The following is a 22,397-nucleotide window of genomic DNA, read 5'->3' on the forward strand; positions in this document are numbered from 1 at the left end:
AAACCCTCTTATACATGCAGTAGGTATTAGCTCCATTCCCCTCAGACTGTCCAGGACATGGCACCTTTCTTTTCCTGCCAATCAGGCCCCACACATAAGCCAGTCCCTCAGGCCTGACCATTCCTAATGCTCTTGGCTGAATATCTTCCAGGCGGCCTCCCTCCCTTGCTGGCAGCAAAGGGCCCCCTGGGGACCTCCTGACAAAAGGATGATTCTGAGGCAACACGTGGTCTGGCAGATGGACGTCTGAGCTCCTCAGAGGTCAGCAGAATCCTCCTCGCTCCTGTGCGCTGAGCCAGGCACTGACTATCATCTCATCTAATCCTCTCACTGCAGGCACTGTAAGCTCTCCTTCGTGGTCCAGGAGGCCCAGCTTCAGAGGGGCCCCACAGCCCAGCAGTGAGGGGTAGAGCCGAGATTCAGACCTTGTCTGTTAAGGCAGAGCCCAGGCTCCTCACTGGGAGGCAGGCATGGGCTTGTTTACCTCAGATGCCCTGGGCTTGGCACAGGCTCTGCACAGAGAAGGAGCTTAGGGAATGAGCCTGGGGCCTGGCTGAACCAAATAGTTTCCTGGAGTAAATTGAAAGATCCTGCTCCCTGTAGGACATGGAACCCCTGAGGGCATTGCCACAGCCCAGATCCTAGCACAGGGCCTGGCACATGGTGCTGTTTGAGCCAGGTTTGTGGATCAATAACAAGGTGACCACTTAATAGTCTTGGCCACGCAGTCCATGATTGCACTGGGCATGCTATGTGTGTGCGATCCCTTCAATCTGTGCGACCCTATGAACTGAAGTCTGCCAGGCTTCTCTGTCCATGGGATTCTCCAGGCAGGAATACTGCAGTGGATTCCCATGCCCTCCTCCAGCAGACCTTCCCGACCCAAGGATCGAACCCCCGCCTCTTGTCTCCTGCATCGCAGGCAGGTTCTTTACCCCCAGTGCCATTGGGAGTTGTCCTGTAGTGTTTTCCCATTCTGTTATTCCTGCCACGTTCTTCCCTTCGCTCTCCCTCTGAGCTCATCTATGCATGTCTCAGGGGTCCTTGTCCCCTCCCACATGGATAGGCGATGGGGAAACCTGTAGCAAGCGCCGACTGTGTTTTTTAGCATGTGTTACCACATTTCATTTCCACAGTAACCCTATAGGCAGGGCTGAGTGGCCCCACCAGATAGAGGAGTCAGATCGAGACCTAGAGGGGTTGGATGACTTTGTTCAAGGTCACCTGGCAAGGTGGAGGCCAACCCAGGACGATTCCAGATCTGCCTAGCCCCCAAACCCCTGCTCTTTCTCCACCGCCAGATTCTCTCCCAGCCCTCTCCCCACCCAGTGTGGCCAGTGCAGATCTCAGAAGTGTCAACCCAGTGACACTAGATCCGTCACCTTAGGGTGGAGTGAAGGAAGCGCAGGGGATCAGCTTACTAATTCGAGGGCCCGATGAATTATTCACACCACCATTAACTTGGAGGCCCTTGCAGCCTCACCTCTCTTTCCCCCGCTTCAGACCCTCAAGTCCTGGCCTGCCCTGAGCTCTGCAGACCTGCGGGGACCTGATGAGGAGATGCTGGTGGAGCTGGAATTCTGTCTGCTGCTGGCAGTGGCGCTGCTGGGCCCAGACCTCAGAGCCCAAGCCATGAAAGGTAGGAGCTGCTGGGGACAGGCAGGACCTGGGAGGGAGGCGGGAGGGAGGGAGGTGGCGGTGGGGTCTCAGGAGGTTTCTGTGGGAGAGGCCAGAAAGTGGAAGGCCTTTCTGGGGAGAGTTGGCTGAATTGAGTTGTACAGCTTCTGAGATGGTGAAAGACAGTGTTTGTTGAGTGCCTACTATGTGCTGGGTACTTTCCATGCATTATGCATGAATGCATTTAATCTTCACAAGAAACTTCAAGATGGGTATCAGTCTCCCACAGATGAGGAAACTGAGGGAGAGAGAAGTTAGGTAACCTGCCCAAGACTGCATGCTTACCAAGGGTGAGGGGAATGGCTCAGAGAACAAGTAAAGATTTGTTGCTGGAAAGGGTCCTTATTTTCCTCCTGAGAGCCTGCTGTACTTCCCCATCACCAGCCAAGTGACATCAAAGTTCTCTATAAAGCCAACCGCCCCCTCACCCAGGTCTGGCTCCAATCTCTATATAACATCCAGCCTTGGTTCCCAGCATCACTTGGGCATCCCATGCTCTGGCAAAGGATCACATTCCCTTCAGGAGATTTTCACCCTCAGGACTTTCACCCACTGTGCCCTCTGCCTGGAAGGTCCCTTTTCTCTTTTTCCACCTGAAAACACCTGGCTTATCCTTCAAGCTCAGCTCAAGCACCAGCTTTTCCAGGAAGACTTCCACATCCCTTCATCAGCCTCAGATGCCCCTCCTTGGCGCTCTTTGAACCCTCTTCTTGCACCCTGGTCCCAGGTCCTTTGTGGGGCTCCAGTCCTCTGTGAGTCTGTCTGGGAAGCCAGGGCAGTATCACTCACCTGTCTTCAAGGGGCTCATATGGAGTGGGGCTCAGCCAGCAGCTATCTGTGCCTTGTCTTCCTGCAGGCTCAAGGGGGTCTCAGGAAGGAAACCTACTTGGTGGCAGAGATGGGCCAGGCACCCAGGCGTCTTACTCCATGCCGGGGTGATCAGAGAAGCTAACTGTTCCCATTTTTAGCCACTAGGACTTCAGAGGCTTTGGAGTGGCCCTGGGGGTCAGGGTGCCTGAAGGACAAAGCTTTTACCTGTGCTGGCCCCTGGGGCCTCCTGGGCCACAAGAGATTTTCTCCAACCTTCTCATGGCCTTTCCCATCCAGTGGGAAGGTCTGGGGGAACGACAATGACAGTGACTGGACAGGTTGTCCCTCTATCCTCTTGACATAAAGGCATGGATCAGACACCACTCCCGCCCTGACCTGCCCCCGGGGCCAGACGACCTGTTGTGAACTGGGTGTGCATCTTGTAGCTCTTGCACGGCTTTCTCTTATCTGTGCTCACAGCTACCCAGCAAGGTCATTATCCCCATTTCACAGATGCCCGACTGAGGCTCAGGGAGGCTAAGTCACTGTGAGTCTGAGCCTTTAGTTGCTGTTTCCTCCCTCCAAATCTTCCCCAACTTATGAAGCCTTTGTTCCTCCTAGCCAAACACCCCCATCTCCCGTGTCCCTCCTCTTACAGGGCTGGCTCCAGCAAGACTGGCCTCCCTCCCTCTGGACCCCAGAGTCCCCTGTGTGGCCCCAGCACATTCATACCACGTGGCTTTGTCTCATTTGCCTAACTACCCCCACCTTACCCCCTAGCTGTGAACACCCCAGGGAGGGACCCATTCTGAATCAGCACAGGCATGTATAGTGCACATGCTTGACAAATGTGCCTCTCTTACAGGAACTTTGGTGAAGCATCTTCAAGATGCTTTTGGTTGCAAGGGACAGAAACCCAACCTGGATGAGTTTAAGCAAGAAGAGAAGTGCACTGGCTCTGTCACCAGGGAGGCAAGAGTGTAGCTGAGCTGGGCTGCTTGGGTTCCAGGCCATTTCTGCTTGTCACATGGTTGTTGCCATCTGTTGACAAGCTTTCTCAGCGGGCCCTGAGCTTGGTCCCACCCAGGGCTCTAACTCCGGGCTTAGGGATCAGGGAAGGAAAGGTCTCATCTGGGCATTCTGCAGCAGGATTCTGGTGGCACAGGCCCACCCCCCAGGCCAGTCACTTGGCAGTGGTGGAGGCCTCAGGATTTCCCAGCTAGGCTCACGTGTCCTCCCTGGGTCAGGGAAAGATGTGGGAGAGTTATCATATGGAGGCAAGGGAAGGGAGCAGTGTTTAAACTCAGGGGCTTATTCTTGCCAAAGATAGAGGAATGGGTGCTGCGTGGACCCAAACAGGATGTCAGCTACAGGGGTAACTTCCCTTTCTGGGCCTCAGTTTTCTTATCTGTTAAATGGAGTCAGTAACACCTGTGCTGCCTATTTTATGGGGATATTATGAAGATGATACTAGATCATTCACTCGTTCATTCATTCAGCAAATATATACTGAGCACCTGCTTTATGCCAGGAGCTCTTCCAGATGCCTGAGATACAGCAGAGAACAAAGTAGATGAAAATCCCTTCTTTTATAGAGTTTACAGTTTTGTAGAGAGAGACTGACAGTGAACTGAACAAATGAGGAAGTAAATAGTACATTCAGTGGTGGTGGGTGCTATGGAGAAAGCATAGCCAAAAAGGGAGAGACGGGTAGAGGGATGGGGAAAGGGTTTCAGTTGCAAATAGGGTGGTTGAGGGAAGCTTCACTGACAAGGTGACTAAGAATGTGTTGATCATTTTTTTTTCAACTTTTAACTATGAACATTTTCAAACACTAAGTGGAGAAAATAGTATAATAAATCCTGATGTCTCCATCAACCATCTTCAACAATTGTCAACATTTTGCCTTTCTTGGTTCTTCTAAAGAAAGTGAAAGTGTTAGTCATTCAGTCGTGTTCTACTCTTTGTGACCCCATGGACTGTAGCCTACCAGGCTCTTCTGTCCATGGAATTCTCCAGGCAAGAATATTGGAGTGGGTTGCCACTCCCTTCTCCAGGGAATCTTCCCCACCCAGGGATCAAACCTAGGTCTCCTGCATTGCAGGCAGATTCTTTATCATCTGAGCCACCAGGGAAGTCCTCTGGTTCTTCTATCCTACCTCCATCTCCATTTTAGCAGGGTGTGGGGCAGGGGAGGGTCAGAGAAATTTAAAGACCATCTCAAATATACTATTTTACCCATAAATATTTCAGAGTATATCTAACAGATATATATTCAGTAGATAGATATTCCTGATAGTATTACAATTATGTAATAATTCCTTACTTTTATCTCATACTCAGTTCATGTTCCGTTTTCCCCAATTATTGCAAAAACAAAAAAATCCTATTGCAATTGGTTTGTTCAAATCAGAATCCGAAAAAGGTTCACACATTGCTTTTGGTAGGTATTTGACTCTTGAGTCTTTCTCTCTCTCTTTTTTTAATTGACGTCTCTGACAACCGCTTTTCTGCTGTTTCTATGATTCTGACACTTAAGATTTCACATGTAAGTGATACCATGCAGTATCCGTCTTTCTCTGTCTCGCTTATTTCACTTAGCACGATGCCCTCAATGTCTATGTTGCTGCAAATATCAGGATGAATGCCTTTTTTAGGCTGAGTACCATCCTATGCCATATGTGTCTCCATTCACCTGTTGGTGGACGTTTAGGTTGTTTCCATATCTTGGCTATTGCGAATAACTGTGCAATGAACATGAGAATGCAGATAACTCTCCGATATGCTGTTTTCATTTCCTTTGAAATATGCCCGAAGTGGAATCGGTGGATCATATGGAGTCCTATTTTTGTGTTTTTGAGAAGCCTCCATATTGTTTGTCATAGAGGATGCACAGTTTCCATTCCCACCAACAGTACACAAAGATTCCTTTTTTTCCCACACATCCTTGCCAACACTTTTTGTTTCTTATCTTTTAAATAATAACCATCCTAACAGATGGGAGCGGAGAAGGCAATGGCACCCCACTCCAGTACTCTTGCCTGGAAAATCCCATGGACAGAGGAGCCTGGTGGGCTGCAGTCCATGGGGTCTCTAAGAGTCGGACACGACTGAGAGACTTCACTTTCACTTTTCACTTTCATGCATTGGAGAAGGAAATGGCAACCCACTCCAGTGTTCTTGTCTGGAGAATCCCAGGGACGGGGGAGCCTGGTGGGCTGCCGTCTATGGGGTCGCACAGAGTCGGACACGACTGAAGCGACTTAGCAGCAGCAACAGATGGGAGATGGTATCTCATTGTGGTTTTGACTTGCATTTCCTTGATGATCAGTGATGTTGAGCACCTTTTCATGCACCTGTTGGTCATCTGTATGACTTCTTTGGAAAAATTCCTACGCAATTTCTCTACTCATTTTAAAGCAGACTTTGTTGTTTTCTTTTTGGTCTTCAGTTGTATGAATTCTTTATATATCTTGGATATTTACCCCTAATCAGATGTATGATTTGCAAATATTTTCTTCATTCCATAGACTTTTCTTTTCCCATTTTATTAACAGTTTCCTCTGTTGTGTGGAGGTGTTAGTTCAATGTAGTCCCACCTGTTTATTTTTGTTTTTGTTGTCAAATCCAAAAAATTATTGCTGAGACCAAAGTCAAGGAACTTACCCTCTATATTTTCTTCTAGTTGAGCCTTTTAAAAATATGTTAGTTGTAAAAAAATAAATAAATAAATAAATAAAAATATGTTAGTTGTGTCTCCCCCTGCCACCTTATTTACTTAGAAGCACCTGGGTCATTAGAATTTCCCACATTCTGGACTGGGCTGAATGTGTCCTCAAGGGGTCATTTAGACTGTTCCTCTAGCTTCCATATTCCTCTAAATTTTGACAGATCCAGAGATTTCATTAGCTTCAGGTTCCTTTTTTTTTCCCCTATAAGAAGATATTATAGGTGTTTCATCAGGTCACCTATTATCCAGTGTTCCACTTTGATGTTAAGATTGACCAGTCGGTTCAGTTAGCCTCATCCATCCACCATAAAGTTTCTTATAAATGTAACTTTTTGGGTATTTTTTAAATGATTTTTAAAAACCATTTTAAAAATTTATTTATTTTTGGCTGTGTTGGGTCTTTGTTGTTGCATGGGCTTTTCTCTAAGTTGCAGCAAGCAGGGGCTACCCTCTAGTTGCAGTGAAGGGCTTCTCATTGCGGTGGCTTCTCTCGTTGCAGAGCATGGGCTGTAGGCACGCGGGCTTCGTTAGTTGCGGCACATGGGCTCAATAGTCGCAGCTCCCCTGGTCTGGAGCACAGGCTCGATAGTTGTGGCCCATAGGTTTAGCCACTCTGCAGCATGTGGGATCTTCCCAGACCAGGGACTGAACTAGCATCTCCTGCGTTAGCAGGTGGATTCTTTACCACTGCGCCACCAGAGAAGCCTGGTATTTTTTAAATATAAAACTTTTCAAACATTAGCAAAGTTGAAATAACTTTACGGAGAATATTTGTCTGCTTAAGGAGGTTTAACCTCTCCTCATTTACCTTTTTCCTCCATGATTAGGATAGATGATGATGATGATGATTTCATTAAGGTTTGCAAACTTATGTTTTCTAATGTTCTTTTTTAAAAAAATTTGTTTATTTGGCTATTCTGGATCTTAGTTGTGGCATGTGGGATCTTTGATCTTTGTTGTAGCATGAGGGATCTTGAGCTGCAGCGTGTGAACCCAGTTGCAGCAGGTGGGATCTAGTTCCTTGACCAGGGATCAAATCCAGGCCCCCTGCACTGGGAGCGTGGAGTCTTTACCCCGGACCACCAAGGAAGTCCCTAAAGTTGTTATTCTTCCTGTAGTCTTCTTTAAATAATACTTTTTCTTCATCAACTATTCAGTTATCCTGAAATGCATATAATTTATAACAAGAAAGACAAATTAAATGCTTAATTCTTTCTCTATGTAGCAAGAAGAAAATGACTTCATGCCCCAGAAATCTCTAAAAGAAATCAGTAAGTTCCATTTTAATTTCTTTTAATTTTTTAGTTCATTATGAATTCATAAATGTTTATATATTTGATGGGTTTCAGCTCACTGCAGTAAATCTTTTTTGAAGCTCCAATTATACCTTCTAGCGGGTTTCTGTGTCTTTTGACACAATCCCAGCGGTTGTGATAGCTTCTTTACTCTGTAGCTTGACAAGGTGTCCCAAGTGTATTTTGTATGTTTTCTGCCCCTGACTATTTCTCTAAGGAGTCCTGGTTCATCTTAGTTGGACATAACAATCTTAGTTTAGTTGGACATAATAATCCTAATTTAAGTTGAAGGGGTACAAAATACTACCGGAATATTATTGCCTTTAGGCTTTTTAGTGAACAAAGCTGATAAATTAATATTTTTAGAAATAAAAATAAATCTTGTTCATACTGATGTTCTCAATTCAAATGAAGGATCTCAAGAGTTCTTAGTTTTTTTAGTTTTAATTTGTATCTCTCTCCTCTTATACTGCAAATCTTAATTTCTATTGACACTGGCACACTTCCTTTATTCCAATTATCAGTTCAGTTCAGTCGCTTGTATCCGACTTTTTGCAACCCCATGGACTGAAGCACGCCAGGCTTCGCTGTTCACCAACTCCCGGAGCTTACTCAAACTCATGTCCATCATGTCGGTGATGCCATCCAACCATCTCATCCTCTGTCATCCCTTTTCCTGACTTCAATCTTTCCCAGCATCAGGGTCTTTTCCAATGACTCAGTTCTTCATATCAGGTGGCCAAAGTATTGGAGTTTCAGCTCCAGCATCAGTCCTTCCAATGAATATTCAGGACTGATTTCTTTTAGGATTGACTGGTTGAATCTCCTTGCGGTCCAAGGGACTCTCAAGAGTCTTCTCCAACACCCCAGTTCAAAAGCATCAATTCTTTGGCGCTCAGCTTCCTTTCTTTATAGTCCAACTCTCACATCCATACGTGACTACTAGAAAAACCATAGCTTTGGCTAGATGGATCTTTGTTGGCAAAGTAATGTCTCTGCTTTTTAATATGCTCTCTAGTTTGGTCATAGCTTTTCTTCCAAGGAGCAAGTGTCTTTTAATTTCATAGCTGTAGTCACCATGTGCAGTGATTTGGGAGCCCACAAAAATAAAGTTTCTCACTGTCTCCACTGTTTCTCCATATATTTGCCAAGAAGTGATGGGACCAGATGCCATGATCTTAGTTTTCTTTATGTTGAGTTTTTTTTAATTAATTAATTTATTTTAATTGGAGACTAATTACTTTACAGTATTGTAGTGGTTTTTGCCATACATTGACATGAATCAGCCATCAGTGTACATGTGTCCCCCATCCTGAACTTCCCTGCACCTCCCTCCTCATCCCATCCCTGAGGGTCGTCCCAGTGCACCGGTCCTGAAGGCCCTTTATCATGCATGGAACCTGGACTGGCGATCTATTTCGCATATGGTAATATACATGTTTCAATGCTACTCTCTCAAATCATCCCACTCTTGCCTTCTCCCACAGAGTCCAAAAGTCTGTTCTTTATATCTGTGTCTCTTTTGCTGTCTCGCGTATAGGGTCATCGTTACCATCTTTCTAAATTCCATATATATGCATTAATATACTGTACTGGTGTTTTTCTTTCTGACTTACTTCACTCTGTATAATAGGCTCCATATGTTGAGTTTTAAGCCAACTTTTTCACTCTCCTCTTTCACTTTCTATGGCATTGGGGTTACTTAATCTTTTGATATTTTAAAAATTATATTAAAATTATTCATGATTAAAAAGTCAAAATTATAAAATAACTTGCATTTAAAGATGTCTAACAGTCACACCTGTTTCCTCCCCGCTGCTTACTTCTTCCTGTTATAGAGAACCATTTTTATTAGTTTCCTTCCATTGTTTTCTTTTTCAAAATATAAACCAATACATACATATAAGAATGTACTTCAAACTTTGTAATACACTGCACATTTTCACTCAGGATGGGGGTGGGTAATATTACTTTTAATTTTTGAATTCCCCAACGGACATCTTTAGTGCCTAGTATATTTTATTTAAAAGCACAGGCCCATGGGACTTCCCTGGCAGTCCAGTGGTTAAGACTCCAGGCTTCCACTGCAGAGGGTACAGTTTCAATCCCTCTACCTATAAAATTACAGGCCTACCTGACACTTCCTATCTCCTTCCCCTGCTTTATTTTTCTCCAGAGCACTTATCACTAGTTAATACACTCCATATTTTCCTTATTATGTTTATTGTCTATCTTCCCCACTAGAATTTTTGTCTATTTGTTCCTGCTGTAACCCCAGCACTTACAACAATGCCCCACACTCAAACAATATTTATTGAATGCATAAAAGAATGTTTGGTAGTATTTGAAGAATAAGTAAATGAATGAACAAATAAATGAATAAATGAAGTGATTGAGGGCCATGGCCTCTTGCTCTCTCTTTCCATCCCAAAGACCCTGCTTTGAAGCTGGGCCGTGATCCGAGACCCTAGCACTGACTCTAGGTCATTCTTCCCTCTTGCCACAGGTGTCAAATGTGGGGGTGTGCTCTCAGCACCTTCTGGAAACTTCTCCAGCCCCAACTTCCCCAGCCTCTACCCCTACAACACGGAGTGCAGCTGGCTGATTGTGGTGGCCGAGGGCTCCTCCGTGCTGCTCACCTTCCACGCCTTTGACTTGGAGTACCACGACACCTGCGGCTTCGACTTCCTGGAGATCTACAACGGCGCCTCCGGGGACCAGGGCAACCTGCTGGGGAGGTTCTGCGGCAGGGTGCCCCCGCCACCCTTCACCTCCTCCTGGCACGTCATGTCTGTGGTCTTCCACTCAGACAAGCACGTGGCCAGCCGCGGCTTCTCCGCGGCCTACCAGAAAGGCAAGGGGGACTTGGTGGTGGAGAGTGTGGCCTTGGGTGGGGATGGGGGAGGGCAGCGGGGGCAGGTAAGACAGGCCGGGTCTAGGCATCTTAGCGTGTGGGCCGCCCTGTTACCTGGATGCCCCTGCTCTCGTAGCTCATGGGGCAGAGGCGGCCTCTGTTGGTAGTCTTGGTGGTTTTGTGTTCCCACCTTCATGGCAGCACTCCCCTCCTCTCCGTCCGTTATCCTGGGAGCCCCCGGAGGGTCTCACTGTGCTCAGGGACGAGGCCTCTTGTCCTCACCTATCCTTGTCCTCTCACCCCTGAGTGGCCTTGGGACACAGGAGGGGACATTGTGCTGCCTCTGCTCCTCAGCACTCTGTGGCATCTTATTACGTCATGGGCACTTGAGTTCCCCCCACCCCTCACGTCCTCAGCAGTGGGAGGGGCACAGGGTCTGTGTGGAGCTGGTGATTCTCTCCTTCACAAAGACTTTCCTGAGCTCGCCCCTTACATCATGGTCCCTAACCCCAGCCGGGCTTGGCGCCTGCCCTCAGGCTAGTGAGGGGAGCACAGGCCTTGCTCTCAGTGCCTGTCTGCTAGACTCCTTCCTCCTTCCTCAGGCTTCTCTGCTCACCCTCAAAGCTCCTTCGTCCTCCCTTCTCCCAAGGCCAAAACCAAAGGCCTTCCTCATGTCAGCTCAAACAATGGGTGCCACAGAGGCTCCTGGAGCACAGCATCCACCAACAGCAATCAGGGCCAGGGTGTGGGCAGGGGCAGGTGTATGTGTGTGCGCACGTGCTCACGTGTGCAAGCTGATGGACATCAGTCCCCGCTGGCTTTGGAGGCATAGATTTGTAGAATGCTGAAACACGAGAACTGCAGACAGATCTAATGGTAGTGGTGGAATTTTAGATCTCTAGATTTTTAGATTATTAAGATATCAAAGTTATAGTACCATGTGCAATGTTTTCCAATATTTTAAAAAAGCAGGGGTACCCTTACATCAGGTGGAGCTTTATGTTAATCCCTGATATATAAAAGAGGTAAAGGCAGCATTTTGTTGTAAGCATTTAGTTTATAAGTTCGTATTCTTAACATGTACTTATTTTAAGCCAATCATTGAAAACATCAGTAAATATTGATGGTCTCCAATTAGTGATATATTTACATTTGAGATATGTGACTGTGGATTCTATCTTTCATTGAGTCAAAAAAAAGTTTGAATACCGTTTAAGAATGACATTTACACCAGATGTCTGCAGATTGATGCCCCAGGGCCACTGTGAAGGCCTGGAACACAGTTTGAAAGTCCCTGCTAAGTTTGAAAGCCCTTGCTAACACAGTTTGAAAGCTAAAGGTATTGAGGTTGGAAGGATCTCACAGACTGTGAAAACCTGTCCTCTCTTTTCACAAACAATGCATCTCAGACCAGAGAAGGAATGTGCCTTCCCATGGTCACACATCTGGGAAGGGCAAACTCTGGGATAAGAATTCAAGTCCTTAGCTGCCTGGCACAGTGCTCCGTTCATACAGCCATGCCAGGGGATGAGATTCTGCAGTCTCGGGAGACAGAACCTAGTGTGCCCCTTCCTGCTGGTGGCCTCCAGTTGGTCACAGCCTTCACCATCACACAGCTCCTGGTTACACTGGCCGCACCAGGTTCCAAAGGACTTTCACCAGAAACTTCTCAAACTGTGCATGAGTCTGAGCCTGGTGGGTCTGACTGAACAAGTCTTATGAGTTCTAATATTCCCATGGGGCTCAGAGAGGCTGAGTTACTTGTCCAGGGTCACAGAGCAATAGAAGGCAGAGCTGAGAACACAGTTATCTTCAGACTTCAAGCCTATCTCTACTTCTTCAGATCTTCCTTCTAAGCCTCAGTTTCCGCGTCTGTTATGGAGGTTTAATAATATTCCTGATCTGAGGTGTCTCAGCCTCTGTGCACCACTGTCCTTGGTAGGAGGGACAGTGAGACACAATGTCAAGTGTACAGACTCAGTAGTTAGTCACATCTCACCCTCCCTGATACCAGCGGGGTGACCTGCTGTCAGGGCCCTGCTCTGTCCCTTGGGCCTTGTCAATGGCACCCGCTGGTCTCCATGTCTCTTTGTTTGAGAGCTTTTACCAAAGCTGTGGCAGCCTACCTCTCAGCCTGCATTCTGAGGGGCTGGTGGGTGAATGCCCCCATTCTCCCACCCTGTCTCTCTCAGTGCCCACCTGTGGTCCCCTGTCTCTCCCAGATAAACTCTTTGGGCTCAGATCCTTCTCCTGGGCTCTGTCTGGGTGAATGCAAACTCACACAGCTAAGTTACTTAACTTCTCTCTGCCTCCAGTTTTCCAACTGTAAAATGGGGAAACCGCCCTGCTTTCCTCATGGGGTTACTTTTCTGTTGTCATCGTTTAGTCGTTGTCACGTCTGACACTTAGGGTGATGGCTAAAAAGATGGCTTGTGCCTGCCACTTAACAAGCGCTCAGTGGGTGGTGCCAAGGGTCCGGGTGAACACTTGTGGGAGTGGCATTTCCCAAGGGAGGAGATGGGGGTGCCAGGGGAGGGTGCCAGTTCAAGTGGGCTCCCTTGCAGATGTGTGTGGTGGTGTCCTGACCGGCCTGTCAGGGGTCCTCGCCAGCCCCGAGTACCCCAACAACTACCCCAACAACGTGGAGTGCCGCTGGGTGATCCGGGCCGCTGGCCCCGCCACCATCAAGCTGGTGTTCGTGGACTTCCAGGTGGAGGGCAGTGAGCAGTGCACGTACGACTACGTGGCTGTGCTTGGGGGGCCCGGCCCCGCCCGGGAGCACCACTACTGCGGCAGTGCCAGGCCCCCCACACTCGTGTCCCTGGGCCACGAGCTGCAGGTGGTCTTCAAGTCTGACTTCAACATCGGAGGCCGCGGCTTCAAGGCCTACTACTTCTCAGGTGGGAGGACTGCAGCGAAACCCCCAGGGCTCTGTGCATGCTGGGGGGTGGGGGAGGAGTTCTACTTTTCTGCCTCTGGGTTTGGCACTTCCTGCTCTTTCTCTGCCTGAAATGTTCTAGCACACTCTTTCCTGCCTGGCTGATGCCAAGGCACAAGCATGTCACCTCCTCTGTGAAGACTTCCTGATACCCTCTGAATTATTCTCTTCCTTCAGCTCCTTCGAGAAGTGTTTTCATAACAATGATCTAATGCTTGTCACTTCTGTATGTGGTTTGCATGTTGATCTCCTCTGCCTGACTTCTAGTTCCTATGGATTTATCTTTATACCTGCTACATAGAAGACACTCGGTTAATGTTTGTATAAATGAATGAATGAACACTTTGGAATTAAACTCTAGTGGAGGAGATGGAGAAGAAAACAGTGAATACTCACTGTGATCTGTGATATCTAATAGTAAGAATGATGGATGACTTCCTGGAGGAGGAGAGAATTGCGCAATGCTTTGAAGGAGTTAAAGCTTCCCTGGTGGCTCAGAGGTTAAAGTGTCTGCCTGGAATTCAGGAGACCCGGGTTCGATCCCTGGATCAGGAAGATCCCCTGGAGAAGGGAATGGCAACCCACTCCAATACTCTTCCCTGGAGAATCCCATGGAGGGAGAAGCCTGGTAGGCTACAGTCCATGGGGTCGCAAAGAGTCGGACACAACTGAGCGACTTCACTTTTCACTTTGAAGGAGTTAAACAATGGCAGAAGGAAGGGAAGGGTGTTCAAGAAGTGAGTGTTTAGTCGCTTCAGTTGTATCCCACTCTTTGCAAACCTAGGGACTGTAGCCTGCCAGGCTCCTCTGTCCATGGGATTCTCCAGACAAGAATACTGGAGTGGGTTGCCATGCCCTCCACCAGGGGATCTTCCCCACTCAGGGATCAAACTCATGTCTCTTACATCTCCTGCATTGGCAGGTGGGTTCTTTACCACCGGGCCACCAAGAAAGTCCAAGCAGAGGGATCAGCATGGAGAACAGAGAGGGTTTGTGTGCCCATAGTACTAGGAGATGTTTGGTGAGGCTGGAGGTGGGGCTCAATGTAAAGGGGCAAGGTCATGAACCACCTTGCCTGTCAAGTCCAAGTTTGGACTCAACTCCGAGGACAGGTATTAGACATTTTTATTGAATTGCTAGCAGGGTCAACACTCAGGCAATGGATTGCCCATTGGAGTGAGAGTCCCAGTTTTCAGCTAGTTATAGTTTAAAGCAGGCTTTGGGATTAATTGTCTGGTTTTCTGCATGGTGCCTACAACCTGCCAGGGTGGTTTTAGGATCCCTATGGTGCCTGCTGCCCAAGCTGTGGTTGCAGAAGATGACAGTCTCCACTCTTCTCACCGTTGCTCCTTTGGACTTGCTCTCCCCAATCCAGGAGAATGCCAGGAGGTGTACACGGCGGTGCGGGGCAACTTCTCCAGCCCGCAGTACCCCAGCTCCTACCCCAACAACATCCGGTGCCACTGGACCATCCGCCTGCCTCCTGGCTACCGGGTCAAGGTGTTCTTCCTAGACCTGGAACTGGAGGAGCCCAACAGCCTAACCAGGACCTGCGACTTTGACCATCTAGCAGCCTTTGATGGGGCCAGTGAGGAGGCGCCTCTGCTGGGGACTTGGTGTGGCCACCACCTGCCACCCCCCGTCACCTCAAGCCACAACCAGCTCCTGATTGTGCTGCACACGGACCGTAGCACCACCCACAGGGGCTTCTCTGTGGCCTACATTGGAGGTCAGCTGGGGTAGAGGGTGAGGGTGTGCTTATGGGGGAAGGTGAGGCTGGGGTCCCAGGACTTTGCAGCCTCCTTCCTCCATCCCTCTTTCTCTCTATTGCACCGATTTCTCTGGTGGCTACATCACTGCCGACTCCTGCCCTGGGACCTCTGAGGCTGTACCAATGTGACTCCTGCTTATTTTCACTATTATAGTGCCCTATTTTTCTAGCTTCCAAATCTACGATTCCCAATTCCTCTCTATCTGTCTCTTTCCTCCATGGCCCCTGGCTTCTCTTGTGTTATGGTTGATTCTCTGTATCCAGGGGCAATGCACAAAATATGGTAATACGATTTATGTTCATAATGCTAAACAACCTTGCTTGTACAGTCATAAGTCCTGACTGACAGTGGTTTGAAAATCCACTGATCTTTCAAGACCTTTGATTTCCTTTTATAACAAGAAGTCTAGAGCTAGTCAGCTGCGGTATTGGTTCAGGGACTCAACAATATCCGAGTTTGCATGTCTGAGATTCTCTCAGCCTCATGACCACAATATGGCTGCCACAACTCCAGGCATCATGTCCATGCTCAAGTCTGGAAGAGGGTAGGGGAGGTGCCAGCCACAAATGTCCTTTTATCAGGAAAGTAAAAGCATTTTTCGAAGCACTCAAATTTCTTCTTCTTGATCTTATTATTTTAAGCTTGATCATATGGCTGTGCCTAGCTGCAGAGTTGGCTAGGGAACTTGGCACTCAGCTTTTCCATCCTCCACAGTGCCAGTTAGATTTGCCAGCTGACAGCATCTATCCCCTCCTCTCCCCACCCGTCCCAGGGCCATGGGCCCAGAAAAGCCTGTCCTCTGGACCCACTTTGCCCTCTACCTGACCAGGCTAGAGCCTCTTATGCAGGTGTAGAAACGGAGATGCAAAGAAAGGACTTTGATGTCATGCAGGCAGCAGTGGCACAGGCAAGGCTAGAACTCACACTCCTGCTTTTTGTGTGGCTGAGCAGGGCCTGGGGGGGAGGCTCGTGGCTGAGCTCAGACAGACTAGGACCACATTCAAATGCTGCTGGGCCTTCCTGGTGGCTCAAACAGTAAAGAACCCACCTGTAATGCAGGAGACCTGGGTTCGATTCCTGGGCTGGGAAGATCCTCTGGAGAAGGGAATGGCAACCCACTCCAGTATTCTTGCCCGGAGAATTCCATGGACAGAGGAGCCTGGTGGGCTACAGTCTTTGGGGTCGCAAAGAGTTGGACACGACTAAGTGACTAATGCACACACACACTGATCATCCAGTGGGGCTGAGCTGTAGGGGAAGGAACCAGGAGAGCTGCAGCACGCTAGCGGCCCCGAAGTGACCTGAGCAGACCCTCCCTCTGTCTGCTTCAGTCACCTCCACCCAGAAACACGCAGGAGGACTCTTCCTCTGTTAGAGTGCCCTCTTCCTGGATGGCACTTGGAGATCCAGGTGCCATGAGCTCTGCCACAGCTGGCTGACAGGTCTCAGTAAACTGAAGATACCAGCTGAAGGAGCTGCAAAGTCCCCTTTGTTCAGATGGGCCTATTTCCAGGCCTGGGTTCTCTCCCAGCTGTGTGTGATCTTGGACAAGCCCCTTCTCCTTTCGGTACCCCCAGAGACAGAGGGTGGGCCTCTCCTCTCCTGGCTCCTGTTTCAGATACAAGGACCCCACTCCCACCCGCCCCCTTTCTCCCTGATGCCCTTGGGAGCCTGGGGTCAGACAGGGCATTCGTGCTGGGCCAGGATCCAGATGCGGCCCAGGCTGTCGGCGGCCTCCCGGCTGGAGGACGACCTCAGCATCAATCAGGGGTGACACACAGTTCAGCGCCACCAAGATCATCGTGGGAGACGGCAGGCCCATAAATCCCCGCCTGCCCAGACACCAGAGGCTGAAATATGTCTGAGGCGTTTCCCGGAGAGAGGTTGAGAGTTCCTGGCCTCTGCCTGCCAGCTCCTTCCTTTTCCTCCCTCCAGGTCCCCACCCCCACGTCCTTCCTCCTAACCTCACCCCTGCCCCAGCAAACACTGCCCCCTACACACCCACATGCACACACACACAGTCTCGCACAGACCCAGACGCTTGGAGTCAGACCGTCCTGCTGGGAGGGGGTGCGGGGGCTCCCACACAGGGTGGAGAGACCAGGAACCATGGAATCTTTACAGACTCGATGGTTAAAATGCCAGCTTGGACACTGCAGACAGTGTCACCTCTCAGAGCTCTGAGCTCTAAAACTGTAAAACGGACTTAGACGTGTCTGCCTCATGGGGTTGGTATGAGGAGGGAGAATGAGGCTTTCTTCACTACCCTTTTCAAACTGCAATCCCTCCCGCCCCACCAGCTCCACTCATGCATACATGCTGCTCTCCTCGTCTCCATCTTTTTCTTTCCTTGATTTTCCTTCGACTACTCTGACACTTAGGTGTATTTTACATATTTATTGCTCCCTCATCCAACTAGACTGTAAGCTCCAAGAAGGTAGGCATGTGAGGCTGGTTTTTTCCTTTTCATTTCTATATCTGGCATTCAAGATAGTGCCTGGACTACATAGGCTGTAAATACTTGTTAAATGATTGAATGAATTGCCTGGTATATGGCAAACATGATCAGCAAATAGTAGCTTCCATTATGATTAACAAAATTCATTCATTCAATCATATATTCACCTTTCAAGCTCTGGGCTTAGAGGACTCTGAGAAGTAGGAATGGTGCCTGCCCTGGAGCTCATAGCCTGATGGAGTTAAGTGGAGAAACACATGTAAATATGTCCTTGTAGGACTGCATATGAGCCATTCACTCTCTGGGCCTCGGTTTTCCACCCACCACCCTTTGGCCAGGGGCTTGAAGAAGGTGGGGGGGGGGTCAGACTGCCTGCCCGCATGGCCTCCAGCTCCCCTCTCCCATCCATCCCCAGTGGTGCCCATGAACGTGAGCTGCACCCGCACCGACTTCCAGATCCTGATCTCTGCACAGGCGCTGGCCCCACTAGAACGGACCAAAGTCTACCTGGGAAGCCGGAGCTGTGCCGCCCAGGAGATGGGCAGCAACTTCCGGATCCAGGCCCGCTTTGACACCTGCGGCACTGAGTCTCAGGTAGGGGGATGAGGGCTGGCATGAGGCTGGGGCCCTGATCCCTGGGGAGAGGCACCTGCCAGACTTGAGAATTCAGCTTCTCTTCCTGGCTCTGGTCATCACACCTGCTGGATATGGAACTCAGCCTCTCCTTCTCCTCAACAAACTTGTTCAATGTAGACACACAAGGAGCTCAAGTAGGGGAGATGCAGAAGGGCGATCCTGCTGCGCGACCTGCTGACGACCAACAGCCCCTACTGGAGGCCCCTCTGTCAAGGTCCTGACTGTTTCTGGAGGCTTTCCTGCTCTCCCCTGTCCTCCCTGGAGCTCCCCAGGGCCACACAGTCCCCATCTCTAACACACAGAGGTGTTTGAGCACTACTGCCTCCTGCCTGCGCAGGGAGTCCCTTTGGACTACTTTGTGATCCCAATCCTTTTCTGGGTTCCACAAAACAAAAGAGCCCTTCAAGAGACAGGATCCACCTGCCTCCAAAGGCGGCGAGGTGTGCAAATGAACATTTTCTACTGTCCTTGTATTTTGGAAGCCTGGAACCCAGGTTTGGGGCCTTTAGCATCACTGGGTGGCTGCCCAAGCACCCTGGATGTTTGTATTCTTAGGGGCAGGTTGGAAAGGGGAAAGGCCTTGGTATCTGAGGATTCATGATTTGGCAGAATCACGTGATTTCCAACAAACCATGTTTCCCCCACACCCAGCATTAACCAAGTGTGTACCTCTGGCTCTTCCAGTTCACCCTCCGCTCCCCCAGCCTCCTAGCAACCACCATCTTTTTGACCTGAGTAGAGGAGAAGTGGGAGTCAGTCTTGGCTGCCAAGATAATCTGCCCTCACCTCTACTCTATGCCCTAAATCCCTGAGCGGTTTTCTTTAGGGGCAGAACCACATTCCATAGAGTCATAAGATGATGGGGACAGAGAGCCCCAGAAGCAGGGAATCATGACATCTAGAACCAAGAACTCCTAGACACTCAGGGTCTGAGTTGCAGAACCTCCGCTAGAACTTAGAGCCTCATAATCATAGAAGCTTGGCATCAATATTATGGAAACATAAAAACCGGGAACCTTAGACTCATGGGTTCTTAGTGTAACACATATAAGTCGTAGACCCATGAGGACCAGTCTCTGCATTGAGTTGCTTTCAAAGATGCACAGTTCAAGTGGCCAAAAGCAGGACAACCTTTCTGTGTGTGCGTGCTTTGTTGCTTAGTCATGTTTGACTCTTTGCTACCTTATGGACTGTAGGCTGCCAGGCTCCTCTGTCCATGGAATTTCCCAGGCAAGAATACTAGAGTGGGTTGCCATTTCCTTCTCCAGGGGATCTTCCCGACCCAGGGATTGAACTTGTATCTCTTGTGTCTTCTGCATCGACAGGAGGATTCTTTACCCCTGTGCCACTTGGGAAGCCCCCAACCTTTCTGTACTTTTCTTAAAAACCACAGAGACTTGATCTCATAACCATAACACCACATATGTGTGGACTCTTTCCTCAAGTTTCACTCATCAAAAACCCCTGAAACTTTCCCACACACCCATTTTATGTGGTTTTCCCTCCATTCTTTATTATATAGATTCACTTTGGCCCTTTCACTGGGTCCACTTTCACTCTCAGGTCCTGTCTCTCCCACCCTCTCAATTCTTTGTCACAAAATTTCAGGACTCTGGTCCTCCTCAGAGAGTCCGGTGGCAAGACAGGCTGAGGGTACGAGGCAGAAGACTCCTCTGGGGACACGGTCTCAGAGCCTTTTGGAAGCCCAGAGTTGGGAGAGACCTACAAGGTCGCCTGGTCCACCGAAGGGAAAGACCTACAAGGTCGCCTGGTCCACCGAAGTCCAGATCGGTAGCTCCCCTTCAGTCTCTTCCCGAAAGGGCTGCCCAGCATCCCGTGATGGCAGATTCCTCCTGTGCGCTTGCACTTCCTAGGCAGCTTTGATTTTTAGAAGAGCCTCAGCTCATAAGTCGGAGAAGGCAATAGCGACCTACTCCAGTACTCTTGCCTGGAAAATCCCATGGACGGAGGAGCCTGGTAGGCTGCAGTCCATGGGGTCGCAAAGAGTCAGATAGGACTGAGTGACTTCACTTTCACTTTTCACTTTCATGCATTGGAGAAGGAAATGGCAACCCAGTCCAGTGTTCTTGCCTGGAGAATCTCAGAGACGGGGGAGCCTGGTGGGCTGCTGTCTATGGGGTCGCACAGAATCAGACACAACTGAAGCGACTTAGCAGCAGCAGCAGCAGCTCATAACTAGGACTTCCCAGGTGGTGCTAGAGGTAAAGAACCCACCTGCCAATGCAGAAGACTTAAGAAATGTGGGTTCAATTCCTGGGTCGGGAAGATCCTCTAGAGGAGAGTATGGCAACCCACGCCAGTGTTCTTGCCTGGAGAATTCGATGGACAGAGGAGCCTGGCAGGCTATATAGTCCATGGGGTTGCAAAGAGTGGGACACTACTGAAGTGATTTAGCACACACACTGCTCAACAGTAACGGAACCAGACAGGGCAGTTGGGGCGGTCTGAGAAGTGTAATGGCTGCTCTATATTTGGGGAGAGTATCCCGGCATAACTGCAGTCTCCAGTCAAGACCACAACAGACTGTCTGTCAAAATATTGTCCCTCAGTTCCCAGCCCCAAAGCCCTACCGTCTCAGGGCATCTGGACTCCTGTCTCCTTCATCCGTGCAGCAGTGTGACAGGCTCCCCACATCTCACTCCTCAATGGCTCTTCCCAACCCCTGGGTGATGACGCTGGACTGACCTGGACTCAACCACAGGGACACAGAATCACTGCAGACACAACTGGGCCAAAAGATTCCAGAAGGAAAGTCACATCACACCAGGGAGACGGCATCTCACGGGGAGGCAGGAGACTGGCTTCTGGCCCTAGCCCTGGGCAAATCATGGCTTTGCTGGGCCTCAGTGGCCACATCTGTGAATTGCCAAGGAAGGGAGATTAAACATCTCCCAAGGAAGGGAGATGCCCTGAAAGTGCCCTTTGGTTCTACATCCTTTGGTTTGAGTGAGGTGTGGCGGTTAACAGCACAGTTAAGAATCGAGCAGCCCTGGGGAGAATATACTCCCTGTCACTTGGGTGCTGTGTGGCCTCAGACAAGGGACTTAACCTCTGGGCCTCACTTTCCTCATCTGGCAAATGGCGATATTAATGGTACCAATTAGAGAAGGTTGTCATGAGCATTAAATGAGATAATGCACTTAAAGGCAGAGCCTGGAACATGGCAAATGTCCCTGTTGTTACAGTTTCTATCTTTCATAGATTCCACCTCCCTGAAGCCAGAGCAAATACTGACCCATCGAATCTGATACTGTCCTTCCAGACATTCTGGTAGTGCCCCTTTCACAGGTGGGGGAAGGGGCCTGAGGCTGTGAGTGGAAGGAGTCAGTGGCCAAGCTGGGACTGGAACCCCGACTCTGGAGTTCTGCCCCCTTGGCACTGAGTCCTCACATCGCTAGGGCAGCAGGGGCAGTCCTGGCCCCCTTCGGTGTGAGCAAGTGCCCCTTGACCCCCACAGAGAAGAAATAACACCTCAGTGATCGTCAGCGTGCTGTACATCGACTTCTCAGCTGGTGGGCAGGAGGACACCCACGAGTACGAGGTCCGCTGTGAGCCGCGCCGCAAGGAGGCCTCTGCGCACCTGCTGTCAGGCTCCCACTGGCTCGGGCCCTACGCTGCCACGGCCGAGCACCTTCAGGAGGCGCCCCCCAGGGACGAGGTGGAGGCACTGGAGGGCCCCGTGGCCATGGTGGCCCAGGACACCAGTGACATCGTCTTCCTGGGCCTTTGCATCCTGGCTGGAGTCCTCATGGTGATTGCCATCGTGGTCCTGATGCTGCTGTAGGTGGGGAGGGTAGGACCTGGCATCTGACACCCCTGGGACCCTACAGTAAGGGTGAGAGCAGGTCTTATTGACTTGTTAGTGACCATGGACAAGTCACTACCTTCTCTCTGAGCCTCAGTTTCCTGGAGCCCTTGACTCTGCCCTACTTACCTCGGTACAGGGCTGGCATGAGGCTCAGAGAAGAGCATAAATGGATAAGAGCTATGTAAACTATAGCCTGCCATGCACATGTGTGCAATTGTTTTCGTTGTTATTAATTTTAAAGATTTTCTGCTATAGAAAGAACCCTCCTGTGTGTGTTATTTGTCAGTGTATACAGTTGTGGTCACTGGCGACAGAGTTGATAAAACTGACTTGTAACTTGTATGAGAATTTCACCATCTCAGGATACAAATAAGTCACCTCCTAATTTTCCAACTAAT

At 49.3% G+C, this 22,397-nt stretch overlaps 1 protein-coding gene across 1 annotated transcript; it reads left to right on the forward strand.

Annotated features, from left to right (window-relative positions):
• Positions 1-1,446: 1,446 nt before the first annotated feature.
• On the forward strand, positions 1,447-22,021 carry CDCP2 (CUB domain containing protein 2). Its single transcript, XM_027538363.1, has 6 exons — positions 1,447-1,639; positions 10,019-10,366; positions 12,931-13,266; positions 14,680-15,033; positions 17,950-18,128; positions 21,649-22,021. The coding sequence occupies exons 1-6, from the start codon at positions 1,561-1,563 to the stop codon at positions 21,973-21,975; spliced, it is 1,623 nt and encodes a 540-aa protein (XP_027394164.1). The 5' UTR covers positions 1,447-1,560; the 3' UTR covers positions 21,976-22,021.
• The last annotated feature ends 376 nt before the right edge of the window (positions 22,022-22,397 follow it).

The sequence above is a fragment of the Bos indicus x Bos taurus genome, chromosome 3, assembly GCF_003369695.1.
Source record: "Bos indicus x Bos taurus breed Angus x Brahman F1 hybrid chromosome 3, Bos_hybrid_MaternalHap_v2.0, whole genome shotgun sequence".
Taxonomy (NCBI): Eukaryota; Metazoa; Chordata; class Mammalia; order Artiodactyla; family Bovidae; genus Bos; species Bos indicus x Bos taurus.

Bases quoted from the DNA above. Each gene is read 5' to 3' on its own strand.
- CDCP2 (XM_027538363.1), top strand. From the start codon at position 1,561: ATGCTGGTGGAGCTGGAATTCTGTCTGCTGCTGGCAGTGGCGCTGCTG. The intron at 1,640-10,018 runs GTAGGAGCTGCT...CTCTTGCCACAG, and splicing joins CAGAGCCCAAGCCATGAAAG to GTGTCAAATGTGGGGGTGTG. The intron at 10,367-12,930 runs GCAAGGGGGACT...GCTCCCTTGCAG, and splicing joins CTCCGCGGCCTACCAGAAAG to ATGTGTGTGGTGGTGTCCTG.